Here is a 23,825-nt window from a genome sequence, read left to right as displayed (position 1 = left end):
AGACTCAAGTAATTCAGCTGATCTACACAGCATTTGTGAATCCAAAGAAAGAGGGAGAATCTGATGAAGGGTTGTGTCAAAATGCCCATATGGGCATGGCATGAGTGAGGGTCCAACTGGACTTGCCCACAGGACAACTGGATGGTGCAGAGCACCCAGTGGGTGCTGATTAGACACTTCCTGAAACTGACAGTGGGTAGGGTGGGAAAGAGAGGACATTTGGAAGTCTGGGACTCTGACTCCAAAAGTAGGGCTCAAAGACATCGTTCAAACATTTGATATTCAGTAGATAGTTTCTGAGCATATTCTAGGAGAAGAATGAGCACAAGGGGTGCAAAGATGAATGACACACAATTCCTGCCTTCAGGGTGCTTACACTCAAATATAATCTCATTTCTCTTCAGTATAGACATCGCCTGTTGCAGAAGCAAGCCACAGTTTATGAGAGTGTTGCTTCTGTAGGAAAACATCTTGTATGTTGTTAGAGCTGGGTGCTCAGGTGGGAGTAGCCAAAAGGAAGTCTATGTGCTTCCAACCAGCCTACACTTCTACTATATGAGACGATATTTCATCGATCAGCAGATTCATGACTGTGGTGGTTTGAAGCTGTATGTACCCCCAGAAAAGCATGTTCATAAATTTAATCAATTTCTGTGGGTAGAGTTTTCTTATAAGATCTACTGTAAGTAGGATCTTTTGATGAGGCCACTTCGGTTAAGATGTGACCCACCTCATTCAGGGTGGGTCTTTAGCCTCTAACTGGAGTTCTTTATAAGTGGAATGAATACAGACTGAAAGAGATAGCCATGGAAGCAAGAAGCTGAAATCATCGAAACCTGGAAGACAGGGAGAGACAAGCAGACACTGCCACATGCCTTGCCATGTCTTTGGAAGAAAACAAAGTTAAAAATTCCCATTGTTAAAAACTAGCCCATTTTATGATATCTGCTTTCAGCAACCTAGCAAACTAAAACAATGATGCTTTCTGAACCCTGACTTTAAAAGGGTCCTCATGAAGAACAGAATTAGTGATCCATGAAGCATGGAGATGTTTGGCATGTCTGTGCATGACTTTATACCTGAAAACCTCACCTGGGTGACTTTTTAAACAGAATTAATTTTTAAATTTCCCTTTGAAATTAACTGAGACCCAGGGCATATGAGGTAATGGTCGACACAGCAATCTGGTTTGAAAGTACTAGACATTGCCTACCATCTGTGTGGAGGCTAGGTCTCCATAATAGGGGAAACCAAGTATGGTGGCACTTGTCTCAATGATTCAGGTAAAGGTAGGTGCCACCCTGCTTTTACCAACATTGACCTCTGATGAAAGTTACTGGATCCATGTATCTTTTCTTTTTATGGAGAAAGAAAACTTCTCAGCCCAAAGAAATTATAACTCAGCATTGATATTTCAAACATAATTTGAGATTAATCATTTGCTTCATCTGCACACACCTGCTTTCTCATCCGCTTGTCTAAGTTATGTTCTTATAATGGAAAGGTAAAGGTTATAGCTTCTAACTCTAATAGCCTTGCACATAATAGTGAAATCATCTTTGAAGGACTCAGGAGAGCTAAAGGTATAAAAGAAATTATTAACAATGTCCAGATGAAAAGTTTCTTTTAAGTGTGAGGATGCTTAAAGAGAAGGTTGACATTTCAGAATTCACAAATTGTCAACTACAGCTTGGAAGAAGTTGACAAGATGGCAGAATGAGGTGCTTCAGGGTTCTGTCCTTCCACAAAGTCTTAAACAATAGCAAAAACTGGCAGAATTCTCTTTGTCAGAGCTCTGGAAACAGATAAAGGGTTGTACAATATTTGAAGTAGCATTATTCACAATCGCCAAAAGGTGGAAGCACTCCAAGTGTCCATCAGTGGAAGAATGGATAAAGAAAATGTGGCCTATACATACAATGGAATATTACTGACCATAAATAAGCCAGACACACGAGGACAGATATTGTATGGTTTCACTTATAATAGATAACTAGGATATATAAATTCATAGCGATGGAAAGTAGATTAGAAAGGATGAGGGATGGTGGGGAGAGGAAATGGGAGTCAATGATTAACGGGTTTGTTGTGATGATGGACAGACGTTTGGAGAGCAGTGGTGATGACGGCAGCACAACATGAATGCAGTTAATGCCACTTAAAACGCTTAAAACGTTAAAATTTACCGTGTAAATATATTATCATAATTCACACACACAAAAAGAAATCACAAAGCTCAGTTAATGTTTACTACCAAGGAAATTCTAAGATTATATTGCCATGGTGATTATTAGTTAAATAGTAATGCCTATTTATAGCATATTGGATTTGTTGCATCTAATCCTACCAAAGTATTTTATGGTTTCACAATAAGTCTTTCAAAATAGTCTGTTTTAGTTTTAGTTCTTAATTTCATGTTTAGTGAGGGGCACTGGAAAACCAACTGATTGTCTTTTGTCATTTATGATGGTGTTTTGCTTCAAGTCTAGCCCTTTGGTTTAGGTGACTATCAGCTTAAACTTGGGCTTTTTCAAGAAAGTCTGAAAGTCAGCTTGGGTGGGCAAGATGTGAAGATTTGCTGTTCTGAGGATTGTTCACCTCTTCCCAGACAGCTATTTGGAAAGTGTGGGAAATCACTAATCCAAGGACTCTTGTCTGGACCCAATGAAATGGTACTGTGATGGAATTAGCTTAAATGAATGCTCATACAAATCGTGCAGACTGGAGTCTGCATTTTGAGAATCATGATTTTTTTAAAAGTAGAAACTAATATCCCAGTCATAAAAGTAAATGTGAACATAATAGGTTTAAACTTTCATAAAGCCTGGAGGAGTGCTCAGGGTTGGAAATGATCAACAACTGACTTGGATCTCTGCAGAATCATTTTGAAAAAGAAAAGTCTGCCCATAGAAAAACTCCAGACTGGCTTAGGGTAGAATCAAGCAAGAAGAACGAGACTCAGGGTAATTGTTAAAAGAATAGGCTTTGTCCTTATTCAGACCTGGGCTCAAATCCCAACTATTTGTGACCTTGGACAAATGACTTAACCCCTCCCAAGTCTCATGTTCTTCATTTGTGAAATGAAGGTAATAATATTCCTACTTCATGGGGTTGTTGTGTTAAATGAGATCACATATGGAAGGTCTGAGATCATATCTATCTAGCTCAGAGTTGGCACCCAGTATGCATTTGATAAGTGGAAGTTAATATCATTATAGGATCCAGTTAGAAAGCCAGCCAAAATACAGCAGATATTTCCCAGAAAAAGGAACTGAATAGCCCCCTGGCCCTTGAAACAAAGAGAAAAACACAGAGTTTTATTTCCTCCAGTGTTGTCCTTTCTGTTGTGATCACCAATTGAGAGAAAATGCAAAGCAGGCTAGCGAGGGGGAACATGGGCTTCTGTCCGGGTTAATTTTGCACAACCACCCACTAGTCTAGATCTACTTCTTTATGCCGTGTAATACATTAACTGATGCAAATGATTCTTTTGGGTGACTGAGAATTAAAGTTGCACTGATGTTGGGGGATGGGATATTCTAAATCTGTCCCAGCCTTAGCATTTGTCAACAGCTCTTGGCACAGAATTTGCTGAGTGGAAATTCTTTCTGTGTTTTTTTACTAACTAGCTGTGTGACCAAAGAAATCTTACCTTTCCTGGGCCTCAATTTCTTATTTTTCAAAATGAGACATGTCAATGAGGTCTTTTATCAAATTCTCTTTTAGTAGCCTACAATCCCCTTGACTTTCACCATACATTTACTGATTTTCTTTTCTTGGGGAAAAGATAAAATTAATAAATAGTGACTACTAAGCACCACATCAAGACTATATAGTACTTCCAAGATGATACAATAAATATTGATAAGAGAAGATGCTATGCTTGCAAAATTTTTACGACACATCTTTGCCCAGAAATCATGTTTGTTGAAGTTTGGTTAAAAGATAGAGATGAGCCTTCCCATTGATCCTTCCTCAAAGGAAGTAACCTTTATGTCTGGGTTCCATATGGCCCACTGTTTCTATCTCACATGAGGTTATAAAATAGAGGCCGGAGGGCTTCCTTCCCTGTAAGCAGTCTTCTTCTTATGCCCACTGACCTCAACTATTGGTTGGGGGCAAATACGTCTGTGTCTACACTGATATTTAAGGTCTGAAGGGTCCTGAACTGATTTAAAAGTTAAATTAATTCCACGTTGGACCAGGGGCTGTAAGGCAGAATGGGTGATGACAGAATGTGAATGTGACTTCGTGCTGCATTGAGTAGATAAAAGAGGTGGTAGGAAAATAACCTTCATGTTGGTCTTTGTGTTTTGTCTCTGAAATGTGTGTCATTTTCTTATAAAGACTTAAAGCAGGCTTGCATGGAAAAGTGTCTATCTCAGATTTTGTAAAAGAATAGGAACAAGGGAGTAAAGCTTGTTGATCTCTAGAGTTCCTACTTCAAGCATCCAATGGGTTTTTTCACTTCTCTTCCTTAGGTGACAAGAGCATAAAATATTGTCAAGTAATTCCTTGGAAAAAGCAAATTTTATAAAAAGGAGGTTACCTTTCTTAACCAGTTTCCTGTGGCAGGAGACTCACTAAGGTTCTTAGAAGCTCTAATAGGGTCAGCTCAAACATAGACTGATATTTACAGAGGGTGTCTCTGTAAGACTTCATACTAATTGACTTCGAAGTGACTTTTCTGCATGTCCTTCCAGCATTCACTAGTTTTATTAATGATACAATGAAACACTGAACATATTTCCTTTCTGTAAGTGAAGTGATTTCTAGCTGGGCTTTGACAGTACAACATGAGGGTCACTGGTAGAAGCTAATCACTGAATAGTGCTGAAGTACTTCTGGCTACAAGAAAAACATTTGATGCAACATTCAATAACATTAATTTATCTATCAACTTTCCAATTTACAAACATACTCATGGCATTCTGTTCTGTATGCCGGACAATAAAAATGAGAAAGTCACAGTTATTTATGGCTTTGCTGTGATTTTCAGACAACTGAAGGCAATAATCAATGCTGATGTTCTGGAGATAGATGAGTGCTCAAAGCTTTGTGCTTCTCAGTGATCACACTTGGGCTCTTTCACTTTTTAGCTTTTAAAAATGGTGTTCATTATACACTATATATATATATATATATATACATATATATATATATATGTATACACTATATATATACTGAAAATTTTCAAAACTCCAAAGCAGCCTAGTGTCTTTGCAAAGATTTTCACGTATTTGTGTTCAAAGTACTATCTTTTCTAGAGCTTTCACAAATATATTTCACCACTTGACTGAAGGAGTTATAGATCTTGTTCTTCTATGTACTTAAAAATATATGATTTCACTTCAGGGGGACTCTAAAATCTAAATTCCTTTATATTCATGTTCTTTGTTAAGTATGTATGCAAAATGTAGCTGTAAAAATGATTTATATTGGTAAGAAGGAGGAAGTGAAGGAGAAACTGTATACAAAGCTAAAAACATTTAAACAATTTGTTCATCGAAGAACTGCACTAATCAGTCATGTCATTTTTCAAGTAATAGCTGTTATGCACTACTTTTCCAAGCTGAATGCCTGAAAACTTTTTGGTCTGACTTTAACCAAGAATAGTCTTTGAATCCCTACTCTGGTGACTCTCATCCTAACTTACGCCATGAAAACACTGAGTCTAATTACTGTCTGAAGTAGAGGCAAGGAGTCCTTTCAGGGCGTGGACTTCCACAATCAAGGTTTACATTTTCCTTTCTTCATATTAAAGAGAAAAACTAAGTGATCATCTTGTAGGACTGTCTCCCAAAAGCAAGGTTTTAGCTGAGAATTACAAACGGCAAGAGCTCCCTTTTCAACTTCCTCAACTCTGTGGTTGTGACCAGAGAGGCGCCGCATGCTGTGAAGAAACCACAGAGCTGGGTCATGATGCCCAGGCCAGGTGCCTTATGGGAACTGGGCGTCCGGTGGGAGGTGGAGCTGCAGGTCCCCTGACGGCGGCTTCCCACACCCCTGATGGGCGGGGCCAGGGCCGTGCACCCAAATGACCCACCGACACACTCACCCACCCCTACATTACACACAGACACTCAACTTCTTGGGTCCGTTGTAATCTTATTCTGAATCTGGAGCACCTTGTTATTTCTTCATTTTAGATTGGGTCACAAATGAAAAACCAATTTATTTCCTTTTTCATAAAGGATACACCATAAAAAAAAACAACAACAGATAATCATGTGTATACTTCTGTATGTCTAAACTTGGAGTGTGTGTGTGTGTGTGTGTGTGTGTGTGTGTGTGCACTGGCTACCTGCAAAGCCAGCAAACTCATTCATTAGGGGCTGTTTACATTTCTACTGCAAGCTGTAATTAGTAAAATTCACTGCCTTCATTAGACTCATTAGTATGTGTCAGAAACAATGTGCCTGACTTTCCAGAGGTTTGGAGCCTGCCCCAGGGACTCAGGCTCAGTTGTTATTTACTAGCTTAATTGTCTCATGGGGTCTTCTTGCATTAACTAACAAATTGTTTTCTTTCATAACAGAAGTATCAACAGGACTCAATTCCATGAAATTAAAAACAGTTCACTTGAGATGGCTGGGTCTGTAATGAAGGGCGGTATTAAATTAGACCCATGGACTTTGCTATTAAAGTGCCCAAGTTTGAATCCTGACTCCACAACCTAATAACAGCTGCCTGATCCTCTTAGGGCCACCACAGCTTCCTTATCTATAAAATGGGGATAATAACAGTGTCTACTTTATAGGGTTGTCATAAAGATTAAGTGAGCTAAAAATGCAAGATGCCTAGAATATGGTGTCTCTATAAATGTCGACTTCATCATCATCATCATCACTGCAATTAATATATAGCATACACATTTATATGCAAGTTGAAATATATATATATATTCACAAACACAGAAGGATCATAGTAATAGTTTGAGGGGTTTTTTTTGCATGGGCAGTTACTGGGAATCGAACCCAGGTCTCCAGCACGGCAGGGGAGAATTCTGCCACTTATACACCATCGCACTGCCCTGAGTTTTAACATAAAAGACAAGCATTAAAAAAAAAAAAAAAAAAAAAGCAATAGTTTAGAAATCTGGTTTTGGCATTAAGATGACTTATTAGGATGAAGATCTAAATGATCACCATTTTAAATTATAGAGAAAAAAGATAAAAGGAAATACTAAAAAATGTTACCTCTGATGCTTTTGAATGATATAACTACAGTTCTGTCATTTTATAATACTTTTGTATATTTACTGATTTTCAAAGTATATTTTCGATGTAACTATTTTATAATTAGGGAAAATATTACTTCTCAAAAGTATAATGAGTGATTTACTTCTTCAATGAGGCTATCACTCTTGTGTTTATATAATATAGAGTCTCAACATTTGCCAAGGAGGTTTGCTACTCATGTTCAGTTTTAGCCTGCTGAAAAGGAAATTCTCAAAAGTACAAGGCAGAGCTGGGGACTTCTATTCCAGTTAATATGACAGTTTCAAAGAAGGAGTCAGAAAAAGGCTTTGGTTTATTGGTAGATTCAAATAGAATTGCCATTTGTAGTACTGGTCTGAAAATTTAAGTGTTTGATGCAAAATAAGATGCTACCTTTCTTAGCGCTTCTAAATTGAAACTAGCAGACTTCAACATTATAAGAAAGCATAAAAAGGCATAGGACAGGATTAACTTTAAAATCTATTTTTATAAAAATAATACAAATGGAGTGATTTTTCAAAAAATTAGAAATAACTGAAAGATCTAAAAGGGAGGCATCAGTGCAATAAAAATCTATAGTCACAGTCTGAAGGAAAGATGATTACATATAAAATTAAAGTGATAGATTCAACAAAATCTGTTGTATAATTCTCACAGGACAGCGTTTGCATAGACAAGTACCATTTAGAAAAGTTAAAAGTCTTTGGGTTTGTCAAAACGTATCAATATCTAAAACAAGATAATTCTTTAAAGAGAGGAATAAGATATTTTGTGAATATTCTAGACATAATGAAGTAAGAATTGTAAAGGTGGGCTCAAAAGTTATTTTAATATAAAAAAAGTTATTTTAATATGACCTAGTTTCTAAATTGCTTTGTCCCTAGAAAGATTACATCCTTTTTCAATAAGAGAATGAAAATACAGAACACAGCAAATTATTAAGTAATGACAACTATTGCTATAGCTAGTTATTGAGTAAATAAGGGACAGTTCCCAAATGTCCATATGTTTGGATGAGAACTTGATAGCATTAAATAATTTAGCTGTTGGTTTTATCAAATCATTAACAATTAATTTTGAAAATACATGGAAAACTTGGCCAATGTCATGCAAAAAATGTCAGGTATATAGACACCCTCTTGGGGAAAATAAGGTAGAGGAAAAGAACAATTGAAGATATTTTTTTCCCTAGGTATGCTTTTTTTCAAAGGTTAATAAACTGATACAGTGAATTTGTACAAGAAAAAGTGTACAATCTATGAAGAAGATATAAAATTAGGATTAAAATATTGAAACATACCATATCCCTTTCAGAATATCATATGTTAAGCATATGCGATAAATGCTATAATGTTCAAGATTATAGTATAAAGATATGGAAATTGGAGACTAGATTTCAACTCTGCTTTGGGATATAGCCTATTACAGTTAGTGGAAAGAGTACAGAAGCTCATTCTGAAGAACAAATGGGGAGCTTTGGTCCAGATCTAAAATTAAATGAAACAATACACATAGACTATTCAGCCCTGCGCTTGGCATACAGTAAGAACTCATTACATATTTACCTTTCTTACCTGTACTGTTATTATTTTGTCACACAGGGAGGAAAAGTATCAAGTTGAATTACAGTCAGAACAAGGCCGACCTCAACTTTTGCAAGGTTTGGGACAAAAGGACAAGTGGAGATTCCAAACCATATGTTTAAAAATCGGACTGTTATAAATCAAGGTCACCAACAATTAAATTAAACATGTTTTATGTTCCTGTATTTCTATAGATATCTGGGGAAATATGCTTTTATAATGACTGAGAAGGCCAGAGGCAATTTTAGAATTCTTATTTACTGTATTTTAAGAAGAAATTATTGCTGGGAACAATGCACATTAAGCTGCCATATGCTGTTTACCATATCACGTATCCCCTAAGACTGTTAACTGAGAAAATAGCATTGAAGTTTCAAGTACAAGTTTTAATGGGGAGAGACAAGGAGATAGATAGGAATGATTCTGGTGTGAAGTTAGAGTCTAGAAAGCTTAGACCGTGCATATAAATTCTTGGGACTCCAGAGAGAAGAGGGAAATAATGGGACTGAAGGGTTCCGAGGTGTGGGAAGAGGGTAGACCAAGGATGGACATCATCTTTTCCTCTACTTTGCTCAGGACCATTCTTTCTGGCACTTGGGAATGTGGTAGAGAAGCTATAGTCAATATGATTTACTAAAGACTATTTTATTTCCTTTTTTATTCCCTTGAACATTAGCTAGGATTCTGTGGGAGAAAATGGAACACACAAATAATCAAACAGAACAAGATGCTTCTTGAGATCAAGGAATATAGTATCTAAATGAAGAAACAGAATAAGTGATATTAAAAGAAAAGGTTGAGCAATACAAAAAGTGATCTCTCTGGGTCTTGGAAACTGAGAAGCTGAGTGGTAAGGGATAATTTTGACTATGTAGGAATTAGTGAATCTGAAATGACTGATGCAGGAGATGGTTTCTGAGCAAACCTTGCAAAGGAGGGAGAGTAGATCCACAGATGAGAGGCACTTTCCTACAGTATGGTCTTGAAGGAGATGTAAAATGTTCACATCTTTTGGGAAGCTGGTGACAATACTTTTGGGACTTCGAGAGAGTAGGTGATGGGAATGGACTGACGATACAGGCACATGAGCCCTGAAGAAGGATTAACAGAAGCCACCTAAAGGTGAGAAAATATTTGAGCTTCCAAAGCAGGCAGTGCAGAATGATATAGCATCTTAAACTCACCACGTAATGCTTACAGTAAAGGAGTTCATGAATATTGTTCATTAATTGCTGATTGTCTTTGGGCAGGGAAACCAAATCGAACTTTTCTGAGTACAACATTAATTTACTATCAATCTTCTGTAAATGCAACAATTCCCATACATGTACTGCAAATCTAACATCTCCCAGATACACAGAAATGGTATCTTTAGTCTGTCTAAATGATGCGTGATTCTTGAAATGACACATTTTAAGCTTTTGTAAGATCAGAAAACTGCTGGAGGACTTTAAAGAAAAGAAACCTATTAGTCACTACAAATAGGGAAGACATAAAAAAATTCTTTTTGAGGATGTGTTTATGTGGTTTTCCTTTTCCTTGCTAAAGCTTAGCAATTTCCAGTGCTCCTAACTCAAATGGAAAAATTACGATCTGCACTGTTTTTGAGAGCTGCAGTTGAGGCAGTTTCGGAATAAAATGCTTGGAATTAAAAACCTTCTGGCAAGGTTACATGGATTTTGCCTTCAAACCATGAACCAAAATGACATACTTAAAAAAAATGACCATAGGGAAAGAGTTTTTCTTACATTTCAACTAATAATAATATCTTGCAATAACTATGGATACTTTCTCCACAAAGGATTCAAACTTCCCTGCAAGTCCTTTTTTTTTTTTTTAACACTACCCTTTTGGAGGCAAAAAAGGAGATCCAACTAGGACATGTCACAAGGAAATGGTGGGTGTCTTGTTTAAAGGCACACTAGGAACCAGTGATGACTCCAAGGCCTCAAGCCAGGACCTGAGGAGAATGAGAATGGGGGGGGGTCCTCTCGCCAGGAAGTTAAGCTTTATGTATTGTTTCTAGAAATAGAAAGCGAAACTCGCTTTTTCTGTTTCATGAAAGAGAAATTTTAAAGTAATATTGACAAAGAATGTTAGACTGGCTGGGCTTGGGAGTGCGGAAGTCAAAGGAAGCAGTACAAATATTTTGGCACCAGCCTTCTGCCTCCTGCTACCACACTGGGGTGGCAACATCTGTGGCTGCGCAAAACCGCAGTTGCCTTTGCTTAAATTCAACCTGAGAACCCTGAGATGTTCTTGCACAATCTAAAACTTCTTTTAGGTGTGAAATGCGAATGCTTCTCAAATTACATTTTTAGATTTGAGTTCAAATAGATCCTTCAGAATCCAAAAAAGGATACGGATGAAGGTAGGTTTCGGTTTGCTTTTAATTTTTAAAGAAACATTTCCTTAAAAAATAAAAGCATTCTCACAGCTTTAATTGCATCTTTCCTTTCCAAATAAATTCTGGAGCCCTCTTGTTGTGCCACAGTTTTATGAGAGACAGACCAAAGAACTTTGGGGTACTTGGACTATACATCTTTCTTTTACTCTAGCATAGTTACAAGGAAAGGAAAACTTTTCTTGGCGATTTTTCTTTTCTGTAGGTGAACATTTAGTTATGACAGAAATGACATATCATGAAAATGCCTACGTGGTATGAATATATAAGAGGCCAATATGGGGGACTTCTGGAGAAGATGGCGGCTTAGTAAGACGCACGGGTCTTAGTTCCTCCTCCAGAACAGCAACTAAAGAAACAGAAACAATATGAAACAGCTCCCGGAGCCACGACAGAGACCAAAAAGACAGCGTACCCCATTCTGGAACGGCTGAACGGGCAGGGAGAATCCGCTGCGGTGAGATACCCGAGGGGTGCACGTTTTCCTGGCCGGGGCGGCTGGCGACTGGGGTCCCCTCCATGCACGTGGCTCCCCGGTCTGACTGGGAACGTTGGATAGCGGGGCCCTTCCGCCACGCTTGGCGTCTCGGGCCAGCTGGGCAATTTGGACTGGCACTCCCCCAAGCTGCGGCAGCCGGCGACCCCCCCTCCACGCGCGGTTTCCCGGGCCGACTGCGAGATTTGGATTGGCAAGTTAAAGGAGCCACAGCATCTTTTACTGGTGGGACCCGCAGACAGACGAGCGCCACGAGCACCACCTACTGGGCAGGAAAAGAAAAACAGAGCCCAGAGATTTCACAGAAAAACCTTTCAACCAGCCGGGTCCCACACCCAGGGAAATCTGATCAAATGCCCAGACACCAACAGAAAATAATGGATGACGCTCGGAAAATTGAAGATATGGCCCAGTCAAAGGAACAAACCAATAGTTCAAATGAGATACAGGAGCTGAGACAACTAATGCTGAATATACAAACAGAAATGGAAAAACTCTTCAAAAACCAAATCAATAAATTGAGGGAGGACATGAAGAAGACATGGGCTGAACAAAAAGAAGAAATAGAAAATCTGAAAAAACAAATCATAAAACTTATGGGAGTGAAGGACAAAGAAGAAAAAATGGAAAAAACAATGGATACCTACAATGGTAGATCTAAAGAGACAGAAGCTACAATTAGTGAACTGGAGGATGGAACATCTGAATTCCAAAAAGAAACAGAAACTATAGGGAAAAGAATGGAAAAACTTGAGCAGGGGATCAGGGAACTGAATGACAATATGAAGCGCACAAATATACGTGTTGTGGGTGTCCCAGAAGGAGAAGAGAAGGGAAAAGGAGGAGAAAAACTAATGGAAGAAATTATCACTGAAAATTTCCCAACTCTTATGAAAGACCTAAATTTACAGATCCAAGAAGTGCAGCGCACCCCAAAGAGAATAAACCCAAATAGGCGTTCTCCAAGACACTTACTAGTTAGAATGTCAGAGGTCAAAGAGAAAGAGAGGATCTTGAAAGCAGCAAGAGAAAAACAATCTGTCACATACAAGGGAAACCCAATAAGACTATGTGTAGATTTCTCAGCAGAAACCATGGAAGCTAGAAGACAGTGGGATGATATATTTAAATTACTAAAAGAGAAAAACTGCCAACCAAGACTTCTATATCCAGCAAAACTGTCCTTCAAAAATGAAGGAGAAATTAAAACATTTATAGACAAAAAGTCACTGAGAGAATTTGTGACCAAGAGACCAGCTCTGCAAGAAATACTAAAGGGAGCACTAGAGTCAGATACGAAAAGACAGAAGAGAGAGGTATGGAGTAAAGTGTAGAAAGAAGGAAAATCAGATATGATATATATAATACAAAAGCCAAAATGGTAGAGGAAAATATTATCCAAACAGTAATAACACTAAAAGTTAATGGACTGAATTTCCCAATCAAAAGACATAGACTGGTAGAATGGATTAAGACCCAGTAATACCACTGCTAGGTATCTACTCAAAGGACTTAAGGGCAAAGACACAGATGGACATTTGCACACCAGTGTTTATAGCAGCATTATCTACAATTGCAAAGAGATGGAAACAGCCAAAATGTCCATCAACAGACAAGTGGCTAAACAAACTGTGGCGTATACCTACGATGGAATATTATGCAGCTTTAAGACAGAATAAACTTATGAAGCATGTAATAACATGGATGGACCTAGAGAACATTATGCTGAGTGAGTCTAGCCAAAAACTAAAGGACAAATACTGTATGGTCCCACTGATGTGAACCGACTTTCGAGAATCAGCTTGGAATATATCACTGGTAACAGAGACCAGCAGGAGTTAGAAATAGGGTAAGATAATGGGTAATTGGAGCTGAAGGGATACAGACTGTGCAACAGGACTAGATACAAAAACTCAAAAATGGACAGCACAATAATACCTAAGTGTAATGTAACTATGTTGGAACACTGAATGAATCTACACCTGAAATATAGTTTTTTTGTTTGTTTGTTTGTTTGTATCTTTTGTTTTTGTTTTTTTCTTTTTACTTTTTATATATATATATATTTTTATTAGTATTATTATTTTAATTCTCTTCTCTATATTAACATTCTATATCTTTTTCTGCTGTTTTGCTAGTTCTTTTCCTAAATCGATGCAAATGTACTAAGAAATGATGATCGTACATCTATGTGATGATACTAAGAATTACTGAGTGCATGTATAGAATGGAATGATTTCTAAATGCTGTGTTAATTTCTTTTCTTTTTTTGATTAATAAAAAAAAATTTTAAAAAGAAAAAAAAAAGAGGCCAATATGTGGACTCAGAGCCAATTGGGATTTGACATTATTCTCTGTTACCAACTGAGTTACTTTAGGCAAGTGCATCTTTCTGAGCGTCGGTTCTCCTATAGCTAAAACGGGAATAATAATAATTATTTCATGGGGTGAATACCATCAAAATTAAATGAGATAATATATTCAAAGTTCCCAGAAAGCTATCTGGCACAAAATAAGCCATCAAATAAAGGTAGATTTTTGTTATATTTTCTTTATTTTAAAATATACATTGAAACAAAGATGACCGGTTGTCTACCTGAAATTCATTTTTCCTTTCCTTCTTAGTAAAACATTTATTCTGAATGGCAATGCTCCCAGCTGAAAGATTAAATTTTCCAGATTTCCTTGAAGCTAGGGAAATCAAAGAGATGTAGGACTTACAGAAAAGTACTTTTATAGACTAGACTGTTCCATTGGCTTTCTTTTTTAATCCTTCCTCTGTTCTGCCTGCTTCCTGACTAGAATATGGCTGTGATGGCTGAGCTCCAGCAGCCATTCTGGACTCAAAGTTAGCCTTGAGGCTGGAAGTCCAGTGCTGTGGGTGTAGAAAAGGGAGACAGATGGTGCTTGGAACTCTGATAACATGATGGAGCTGTTGTACCTCCTCTCAACCACACACATCTCCCTTTTTTTAATATGAGAGAGAGAAATACTTGCATCTTGTTTAAGCCACAGTTATTTTCTGTCATTGTTACTAGCAGCCACATGCAATTTCTGACTCACATCTTATTTCACATTTAGATGATTCTGAGATTTGGAGATGGCGTCTAATAAATACAGTTCTTAGATAATTCTGTTTTGTGATTTTGTTGGTATTTTGTTATGCTTATTAGGAAAATTAAGTTACTCTAATAATTAATGATATTTTAAAACCAAGAAAACAGAATATTATTCTTCCAAGTTAGGTATTTTTTTTTTTTTTTACTAATTACAATTATATAGGAAAAGGAAATAGTTTGTGATTTAAACCCCATACAGTTTTAGAGTCTTGCCTCTTTTTTGGAAAAAAAAAAAAAACAGAACTTACAAGTAGTAAGGCCCCAAAGAACATTATTTCTTGAATTAATTTAATAACAATTTAAGAAAGCAATTTGTTAATTGGGTTTGCAAGGTTTTATGGTAAACTATTTATTTTTATTTTTATTTATTTGCCTGGGCAAGCACTGGGAATTGAACCTGGGTCTCCGGCATGGCAGATGAGAACTCTGCTTGCTGAGTCACCGTGGCCTGCCCTATGGTAAATTATTTTTACTAATAGTTTTTTCATTGTAAGTAAATACAATGGAAACACTAATGACAATTGTTCTTGAAGATAAAATCTTACTATGGTCTTTTCTATTTTTATTTTTTGAATGTTAATGTTAAAAAAATAGGTTCTGAATACATTGCTTTAAAATCCAGCAGTGCAAAAGTTGACTGGCGCCTACCTTGGAATTGATAACTGGGAAGAAATCCAATTTTAAGCCTTGTGGATTTTCATGTGTGAAAGAAAATATAAATATAAAAAAAGAATTATTGGTAAAAAAAAATAAGGACTAGAATAAAAAGTCATTTCCTCCTACTGCTACAACAACCCTTCATAATGTTGATCTGCACTTGACACTTTGATTCCACAAATTTATGTCCCAGTCTGAATTATGTGCAAAGTCATCTTGATCTATCACAAAAGAGAATTAATTTCAGCCTCATTCAGATTCAAGTTCAGATTCAACTGATATTTTTGCACATTACCCTGTCCCTTACATGGGACATGACATCCAGGGGTGAAAGTCTCCCTGACAGTGTAGGATAGGACTCCCAGGGATGAGTCTGGCCCTGGCACCTTGGGGTCGACAATGCCATCCTGATTGAAAGGAGGAAAAGAATTGTAACAAAAAAAGGTATCAGTGGCTGAGAGAGTTCAAACAGAACCAAGAGGCTAATCTGGGGGCTTATGTAAGCTTCAACTAGATATTGCTATTTACTATGGCTGGCCAAACCAAAACCAAAACCATTTCTGCCAACCCTAAAGAACATCTATGGCTCTATCGGAGATCCTACAAATGTTCCATGCTTTATGATTACTTTCCAGAAACCTACAACCTCCAGATGGGTTCCTAGGCCAGATAAGTCCTGAAACCCAGAGGGGCCAGACTCTCCAAGAACATCAACTAGTTCTATCCCCCCGTCACATATTCTCTACAGCCCCTTCCAACATGAAACAGTTAAAATGGGCTTAGTCCAAATAATCCTAAAGATTGGGAGAAGGATCAAAGGCAAAGGTGGAGTTATAACAGAGAAGATAGGATTTAACAAATGAGTATGACTGCTGAATCATTATATTGATATCATTTTTAGTCTCCAGTGTCTTGGAGCAGCTAGAAGGAAAAACCTAAAATTGTGGAACTATAACCCATATTAATCTCTGAAATCTGTTCTATAACTAATAATTGTGAGGTGCTTTGAAATTTATTGTTTTTTTTGTATATATGCTATTTTTCACTATTAAAAAAAACTTTTAAAGGTTTAATCCACATGTCCCTGTGGATTAACAAGTGAACAAGTTCTCTAAACCATCTGAATAATCTGGGAATCAACAGGAAGGCTCTTTGGAGGAAGAGAAGCAAATGAATAGCTTTCTCCAAAAGCTAACAATTTCTTAGAAAAGTCAATAGTTAATTTATCTTATCTAATATCTCAACTAGTCTGCAAAGATAACTGTGCATTCAAGAACAGCTGTTCCACAAATGTCCTCAAAGCAAATCATCATTCACATAAATTGTTGTTTTACATTCACAAGTGGTATTGTTACTTTGTTTGACACACAAGAGCTGAAGTAATAAATTAGGACATTTCACAAACAATAACTCAGGGTTGTTGGGAAAGTGTAATGCAAGATTTTTAGTTCCCCCTCCCCTCTTTCTAAAAGTACTCAATTCCTTAAAATCTAAGTATTGAAACTAGTCACACTCATGATGTGTGATCTGCACATTCTCTGCCACTTTTTTCCTCATGGCATAAACACTTCTGATAAATTTACTTCTCAGAGCTTTGCAGGGCATCAGAGCTGCATAAAACCTTGGAGAGAATCTCCCGTAAAAAGGAATGAAGTGAACATTGCCTGAAGCTCTGGCAGACAAGCAAAAGAATGGAACATACCGATTTTCTATAAAGTGGGATTTATGACTGCCCTCCCCAGAAGATATGAGAATATATCACACAAACATTAAGCAAAGTGGGGAAATGGTGCCAAGTTAAGCTCATTTACATTAAGAACTCCTAGAAACCTCCTCTGAAGTGTGTTTAGCAGTTTGACATGAGTCTCCCAATGTCACAGGAGGAAAAGAGAGATGAAAAACAGCTCCAGGCCGAAGTCTTCACTTCATCTTTGGGTCATGAACTGCCGTCATCCCAGAATAGAGGGGATGTCCAATCTCCAGGAGAAAGTGCTGAGTATATATCCCTAATCCTTGGTGCCCATTTGAAAATATTATGTACCTCAGGAAAGCCATAATCCTGATTCCATCTTGGGAAGGCAGCCATTTCTTTTAATCCTGATTCAATAAGGTAGGCTGGAATCTTTTCGTTAGACTATCTCCGTGGAGATGTGATGCACCAATTGAGGGTATTAACCTTTGATTAGGTGGACATGTGACTCCACCTATTCTAGGTGGGTCTTGATTAGTTTACAGGAATCCTTTAAAAGGGGAAACATTTGGGAGAAACCTCAGAAATGATAAAAATGACAGAAAAGACAAAGCCTAGAGAAGCTACAGAAGCGTCAGAGCTGACGGACACTTTACAGCACAGCTGACACAGAGAACAGAGACACGGATGTTTGGAGATGCTTGGAGCTCAGCAGACATCACCATGAGATGTTAAGCAAGCCAGAACCTGGAGAGGGCCAAGGGAAGCCAAGAGATAAGGAACCCCCACAGGAACAGAGGCTGAAAGCAACAGAGCCCAGGAGCAAGGGACCAGCAGATGCCAGCCACATGACTTCTCAGTTGACAAAGGGGTTTCTTTCTTGAGTGAAGGTAACCTTTTGTTGGTGCCTTAATTTGGATACTTTCACTTCCTTAGAACTGTAAACTTGTAACTTATTAAATTCCCCTTTAGGAAAGCCATTCATTCCAGTTCTGGTATATCACATTCTGGCAGCTAGCAAACTAACACACCTTCATTATCAGAAATTCCAAATACCTTTGCTGCAGTTTAAGTTTCTTTTCTCTTAAATAGTTTATCATTAGCACTCCTTTCCTTCATGCTTTTTCACATGTATTCCCAAACCCACCCCATACCCATACCCCCACCTATCATCTCCCTTTTCCTTTCTGTCTATTCAAATTTCGCACAGTTTAACACTTGTTAATTACTTGTTAGAATGATCAACAAGGCCTCTTTTAGGAACTGTATTATGCATTGCCTGCTCCAAACTCAGTGTATGCTCAATAATTGTTTTTTTCTGGTTGGGTTTCTCTTTGTTTTCAGCCAGTGCATTCATTAAACACTTGCTGAGGATGTATTAGGTGTTGCACATTTTATCTGGCAATTCTGAACCTTCTCCTTTAATTCCATCCATGGCAGAAGGCAGCTGAAAGGCTCTCTGTCACTTGTATTAAGGTATCAGACTATCTTTGAGGCTTGAAATAAAGTTCACCCCTTCATGTACTTTTTTTTTCTTTTGGGTGCATGGTCTGGGAATTGAACCCGGGTCTCCCACATGAAGGGCGGGCATTCTAACCACTAAACTACTCGACCTTCATGCACTTTGGACCTGAACCACTCATCTGAGTCTGGCCTTTATTCTGGGCCATGCTCAGTTGGGGATAGAAGGGAAGAGAAGATGATGGAGATGGAAAATAACAATGCCTGTGCATGGAGATTGATCTATGAGATGTTCACCTCCGAGTTATTTAATACAGAATAGAAATTTAGAACAGTTCTAATTAGATAAATCGGGTTGTAGAAGAATAGCTACAGATGTGAGAAAACATATGCTGCATAGTGCTAAAATTACTACCTATAGACCTGTAGGTATTTACCATGGGATACCATTTTTATTTTCAAAAATCTATTGGGGAGACAAAACAAAAAGATAAACTTCAAAGGATTAACAGTGAGTATATCCAAATCGTGGGATTATAAATTATTTTCTTTTCTGAGCTCATAACAACTTCCCAAATTTTCGAAAATGATGCTGAATAACTAGAATCAGAAAGAAAACATGATTTTTTTTTGTTTTTAAGTAAAAAGGAAACCAAGATGAGAAGAGGAGAGCCTCTGGACAACACCAGCGTAGCTAAGGGAGCCCTGTGCTGAATGGCAGTGGGATTCCCTTTTGTCCTCTCATCTCCCTGCTCAGTGCCCGACTGGCGGGGTGACAGAAACTGATTAAGACAAAGCAAACCCAATCTAAAGACTGCTCTCCTGTGGGCCTTATAATGGAAGATAACATTCAGTCTATTTTCCAACTTTCTTCAAGATGCATATGGTAGATGAGCACAAAGGTACCACATTTCCCCTCCCAAGGCATGCTGCTTTGTCAAGCAAGTCATGGACTGCTTAGAAGCCCAGCTAGTATGCTAAGTTAAACCAAATTCTAAAAAACAAGCCAATAGACAAACAAATCCAGAAATAAAGCCCGTTCTCAATGGACTACATTAAAAAAAATTCTAAGTAATCTCTCAGTGATGTATAGAAGAAATGAAACTTGTTTGGATACAAGGAAAGTTGGAAGAAAGGTGAAGAACATGTAGAGACAGACAGTACTGCAGGTCTCCAAATGAGGGCGCCAGAGTCACGCCACTTGGGACAGGCAGATTTACCACATTTGGAGGTGCAGGAAAGGTTGAAGCCATACCTTGGTCTGGAAAGTACAAAACATGTGCGTTAAAAACGGGTGCTCCCAGGCTAGGGAAAGGACTCTCTTCTCTACCATGGTACACTCAACGTCGTCATCCATCAAAACCACATCTTTCTTTAGGGCTTTTATTGCGAAAAATTGATTGGTTTTCTTGAACTCTGCTAGGAAGACCTGGAAGGAAAGGGAAGAAGTAACTTTCTTTAGAATTTGGAATCACATTCATTAAAGAGACTAAGTCGTGAGAGACCAAGTCTTGGTTGAGAAGAGAGGATTCCTTCTCTTCATTCATTTTTCCATCACCTCTTTTACTGAGACAAAATATAAGCACTTCACTAGTTTAGGATATTATCTAGTGGTTTCATCCTATCTGTAGTGTTTTAAAGTGTTTCACAACACCAAGGTGCAATGGGATGGGCTATGCTCAGTACATGAAAAAATTATATTTAAAATCATATGCCCTGGTACACAGTTTCTAGTTGGGATAATTGAAAAGTCTTGGTAGCCTAACATTTTGAATGTAATTAACGCTACTGAATTGTAGACTGAAAATGGTTAAAATGTTATGCTGTACATGTGTTAACACAATAAAAATTTAAAAAATAAACAACAACAAAAAAACTGTGTGCTCCAACTGTCCAAGAAGCTGAGTAATTCACAGGGCCAAAAGGCTTACCAAAGGATCAAGAAGCAAGCAGTGGAGAAGAAGGATGGCTGAAGCAAAACATTATGACAAATGAACCCAAAACTTAGCTCTACATTTTACAGAGCTTTTCAAGGCAAAAAAGAATATATGAAGGATAGTTCTTAAAGAAGATGTTACAGAAACGAATAACATTTTCAGGCCCTACTATGTGTAAGGCATATGCGGTGTACTTTGTGTACATGAGCTAATTTAATGGTCTAATTTAATTCACACATCCTAATACTCTGCAGGATATATAGTAATATTCCTGTTTTATAGATAAGAAAATTGGGTTCAAAGTGGTTACATAACTTGCTCAAATTCATGGAGGTACTCAGTGGAAGAGCTGACTCCAAAATTTACTTTTTCCACTTGATTTAATGAATCCTATATAAAAGGATGCCAGATGGCATAGAATGGAGAGTTCAACAACTTTGGTTTTTGCAAATGATACAGCAACAGACTTGACAGTTGCAAGAGGCCGGCATTTGGAGACAAACAACTCCAAACCCGATCCCATCCCACAGCCATTAATGGGCTCTGTGAATTTGGGCAAACCAATTAACCTCTCTAGGCTTCAGTTTTCTAACCTGAAAAAGACATAACGATTCTTACCTTCTCTTATTCACAAGACTATTGGGAGAATCAAATGAGATAACCCACAGGGGAAAGTGATTTGTCAACTATAAAATGCTCTCCAAATGACAGCTATTAGGAAGATTTGTCATTTGTTCCTTTTATTGGCTTTTAGGGAATGTTGAAGCCTGAAAAACGCACGTGTCTAGGTTTACAATAATAAACACAGTGCAGGGTCATAGCTTTGTGGTGGCTGGCTTGATGGAGGGGATGCAACTGAGAGGAGAATTCAGGTAAATGAATGATGTGAGCATGCCCAGAAAACCTGCAATTTGTTCTTCAGGGCTTTAAAGCAGATTGAGAACAAAAATATATAAGGCTACATTTTCAGCAAGGAACCACAGTTCCTCTACGGAGCCAAAAGAAAGAAGAAAGACAAACTTGGAGTATTCTCTGTGTTGTGAGAAAGAGGAATTGCAGTCCCATCTTGTTTGAAGTCCCCTCCCTGCTCAAACCCTACAATCCAGGTCTCTTGGTGCAGGACCCGGGGTCCTGATGGAGAGGAGCATACAGCTTTGAGCATGAGGCAAAGGCTACCACAAGCTCTCAGTGGTCCCTTGGGTTTTTGCTGGAGGCTGGTAGGTTTAATTTAATACCTTTCTTATTAACCTTGTTCAAGGGTAGAAATTCACGTGGGATCAAAGAAAGATAAACATTTCATTAACAACTGAAAGTACTCTTTTGGTGATTGCTTCTTTCAATCAAACACTGCAAAACCAGCCATAAAGAAGCTGAAAAAGCAATTTCCATCTACGTAATGTGCTTTCAAATTTTGGTAACAGATTATAAATGCACATTAATTGATACTAAATTACAATGAAGACTGGCTGTAAAATTGCTTATTATACTCAGATTAACACCAAATGAGCCCACTGTGGTTCATATGATTGCAGAAACGAACTACAAGAATTAATGGGCATCAGCCACAGTTTGCAGGGCAGAGTGGACTTCCTGGAAGGTGATGCACTGGAGTTTAAATCCAAACCCCAAGTGAAAAACAGTATTATTCAGCTGCAGTGGATGCTCAGTTGTATTTTAGTTGATTATAAATAAACTGGACACATTTTCCTGCCAAAGTCTGGTGAGCAGGTGCTTAGCAAAATGTTGGCTTTGGATTCACAAGTTCATGGAACAGTGATTTCTGGCTAAAATTTCCTCAGGAGTTGTATCCAAGCATCTAAAACAACTAGGGGCACAATTAGTACATCAGATGCCCTTAAATATCTCAAATAGCTCCAAAATCTATATTCCATATCATTCCTCTGTGACAACTAGCTTGAAAATGTTCTGCCATCACTGACAATTGATGATGATTTCTAAATGATGTCATCGTCTTTCTTGGGTTTGAGAAAGTAACAAAAAGGGAAAAAAACAAATTTGACTAGAATGGGGCTGACGCATCTCCCATTCCTTTGGTGCCTGAAGATGTCAAATTTATAAGGGTGTGGGATGTACCCCTCCAAAGCAAAGTGGCTTTAGGAACAAAGATTCCCAGAAATCAGAGGCTATTGTTGTCCTTGAGTCCCTCAGATTCCAATTTATATTCAGAGATCTTTTGACCCTCTTCCAGAATACTAAGGAAGCCTCTCTCTGCATACCCACACAGAGTTCTGACCCCCGTAAGTTTAGTTCCACTGACCAGGAGCTTTTTTTCCACTTCTAGCATTTAGTCAGTAGAATTCTATACCATGGTATCATACCTTGCCAAAACTTCCTTTGCCCAACATTTTGTGCAAGATAAAATCCTCAATTTTGAATTTCATATGCAGAGATGGTCTTTTTACGTTCAGTTCTGGTTCTGGAAGGTGGCACATTTTATCCATCCCATCCATTGGAGACTCCCAAGAAATTCCCTGAGGCTCTGAAAGTGACAAGCCAGTGATTAAAAGCAGACAGATAGAAATAGGGTCATTCTAGCTACTCAGAGAGCATACACTTTCTCTTCTACTTCCCCTTCCGAGATCAGATCTTGGGGGCGACGGCACCCTGCATGGCAAGATAGCTTTAATGCCTCCCTCTCTGTCTGTGGGGGCCACATTTCCTGTCTGTGATTCTGGCATTTGGGGCGTGGACTATGTCTCTTTGTATATTCAATAGACAGAGAAATATTTAAACTTAAGAAACATACTTCAATGAGCAAAAGACCCTGTATGAGAAACGAATGAGAGTTTAGAAAGATGATGTCAAATCATAGACAAAATGGGCATTCTAATCAAATTTGAGGGAAAGTGAACCTCATTTATTTGCCTGGATCACAACCACAGAAACGTCAAATCCCATGACTCCAGTGTGAGGGACGGGGAAATGAAAGTCAAGTGGGCTGTGAAAGTGCTGAACTGTATTGTCCATCATAATCTCCTGAGGAAGATGTTGTTCTCTACTTTGATAATCACTGAGGCATGGTCTACTTTATTGGCTGGAGATCCTTTCTATATCTAATCTAAATCTTTCTTTTTTCAATCAAGTCAATTTATTCCTCACCATATGCCTTCACTTTTAAGAAGTAGCACCCTCTTAGTTGGTAGCTGGGCCTGCAATCCTAAATAATAATAAAGCATCGCCTATCAGATCAGGTCAACTGAGAACTTAAATCTGAAGGTCTTGAGTTAGGGTTGATCA

The 23,825-nt window shown here is 38.0% G+C and overlaps 1 protein-coding gene across 4 annotated transcripts in view; it reads right to left on the bottom strand.

Moving 5' to 3' along the window:
• Positions 1 to 23,825, bottom strand: part of PRKCQ (protein kinase C theta) — a 174,620-nt gene that overhangs the window by 33,383 nt on the left and 117,412 nt on the right. For all 4 annotated transcript variants that reach the window (XR_013179426.1, XM_077169476.1, XM_077169478.1 and 1 more), the window contains exons 11-12: positions 22,907 to 23,067; positions 19,886 to 20,059 (exon numbers count right to left, since the gene is read on the bottom strand). Coding sequence is in view for 3 of the 4 variants with exons in the window: in XM_077169476.1 (XP_077025591.1) it covers positions 19,886 to 20,059; positions 22,907 to 23,067 (335 nt within the window). In the remaining variant the exon portion in view is untranslated. The remainder of the gene's footprint in view (positions 1 to 19,885; positions 20,060 to 22,906; positions 23,068 to 23,825) is intronic.

Source organism: Tamandua tetradactyla, chromosome 7 (genome assembly GCF_023851605.1).
Source record: "Tamandua tetradactyla isolate mTamTet1 chromosome 7, mTamTet1.pri, whole genome shotgun sequence".
In the NCBI taxonomy this organism is placed as follows: Eukaryota; Metazoa; Chordata; class Mammalia; order Pilosa; family Myrmecophagidae; genus Tamandua; species Tamandua tetradactyla.
This window is presented reverse-complemented; position numbering and strand designations above follow the sequence as displayed.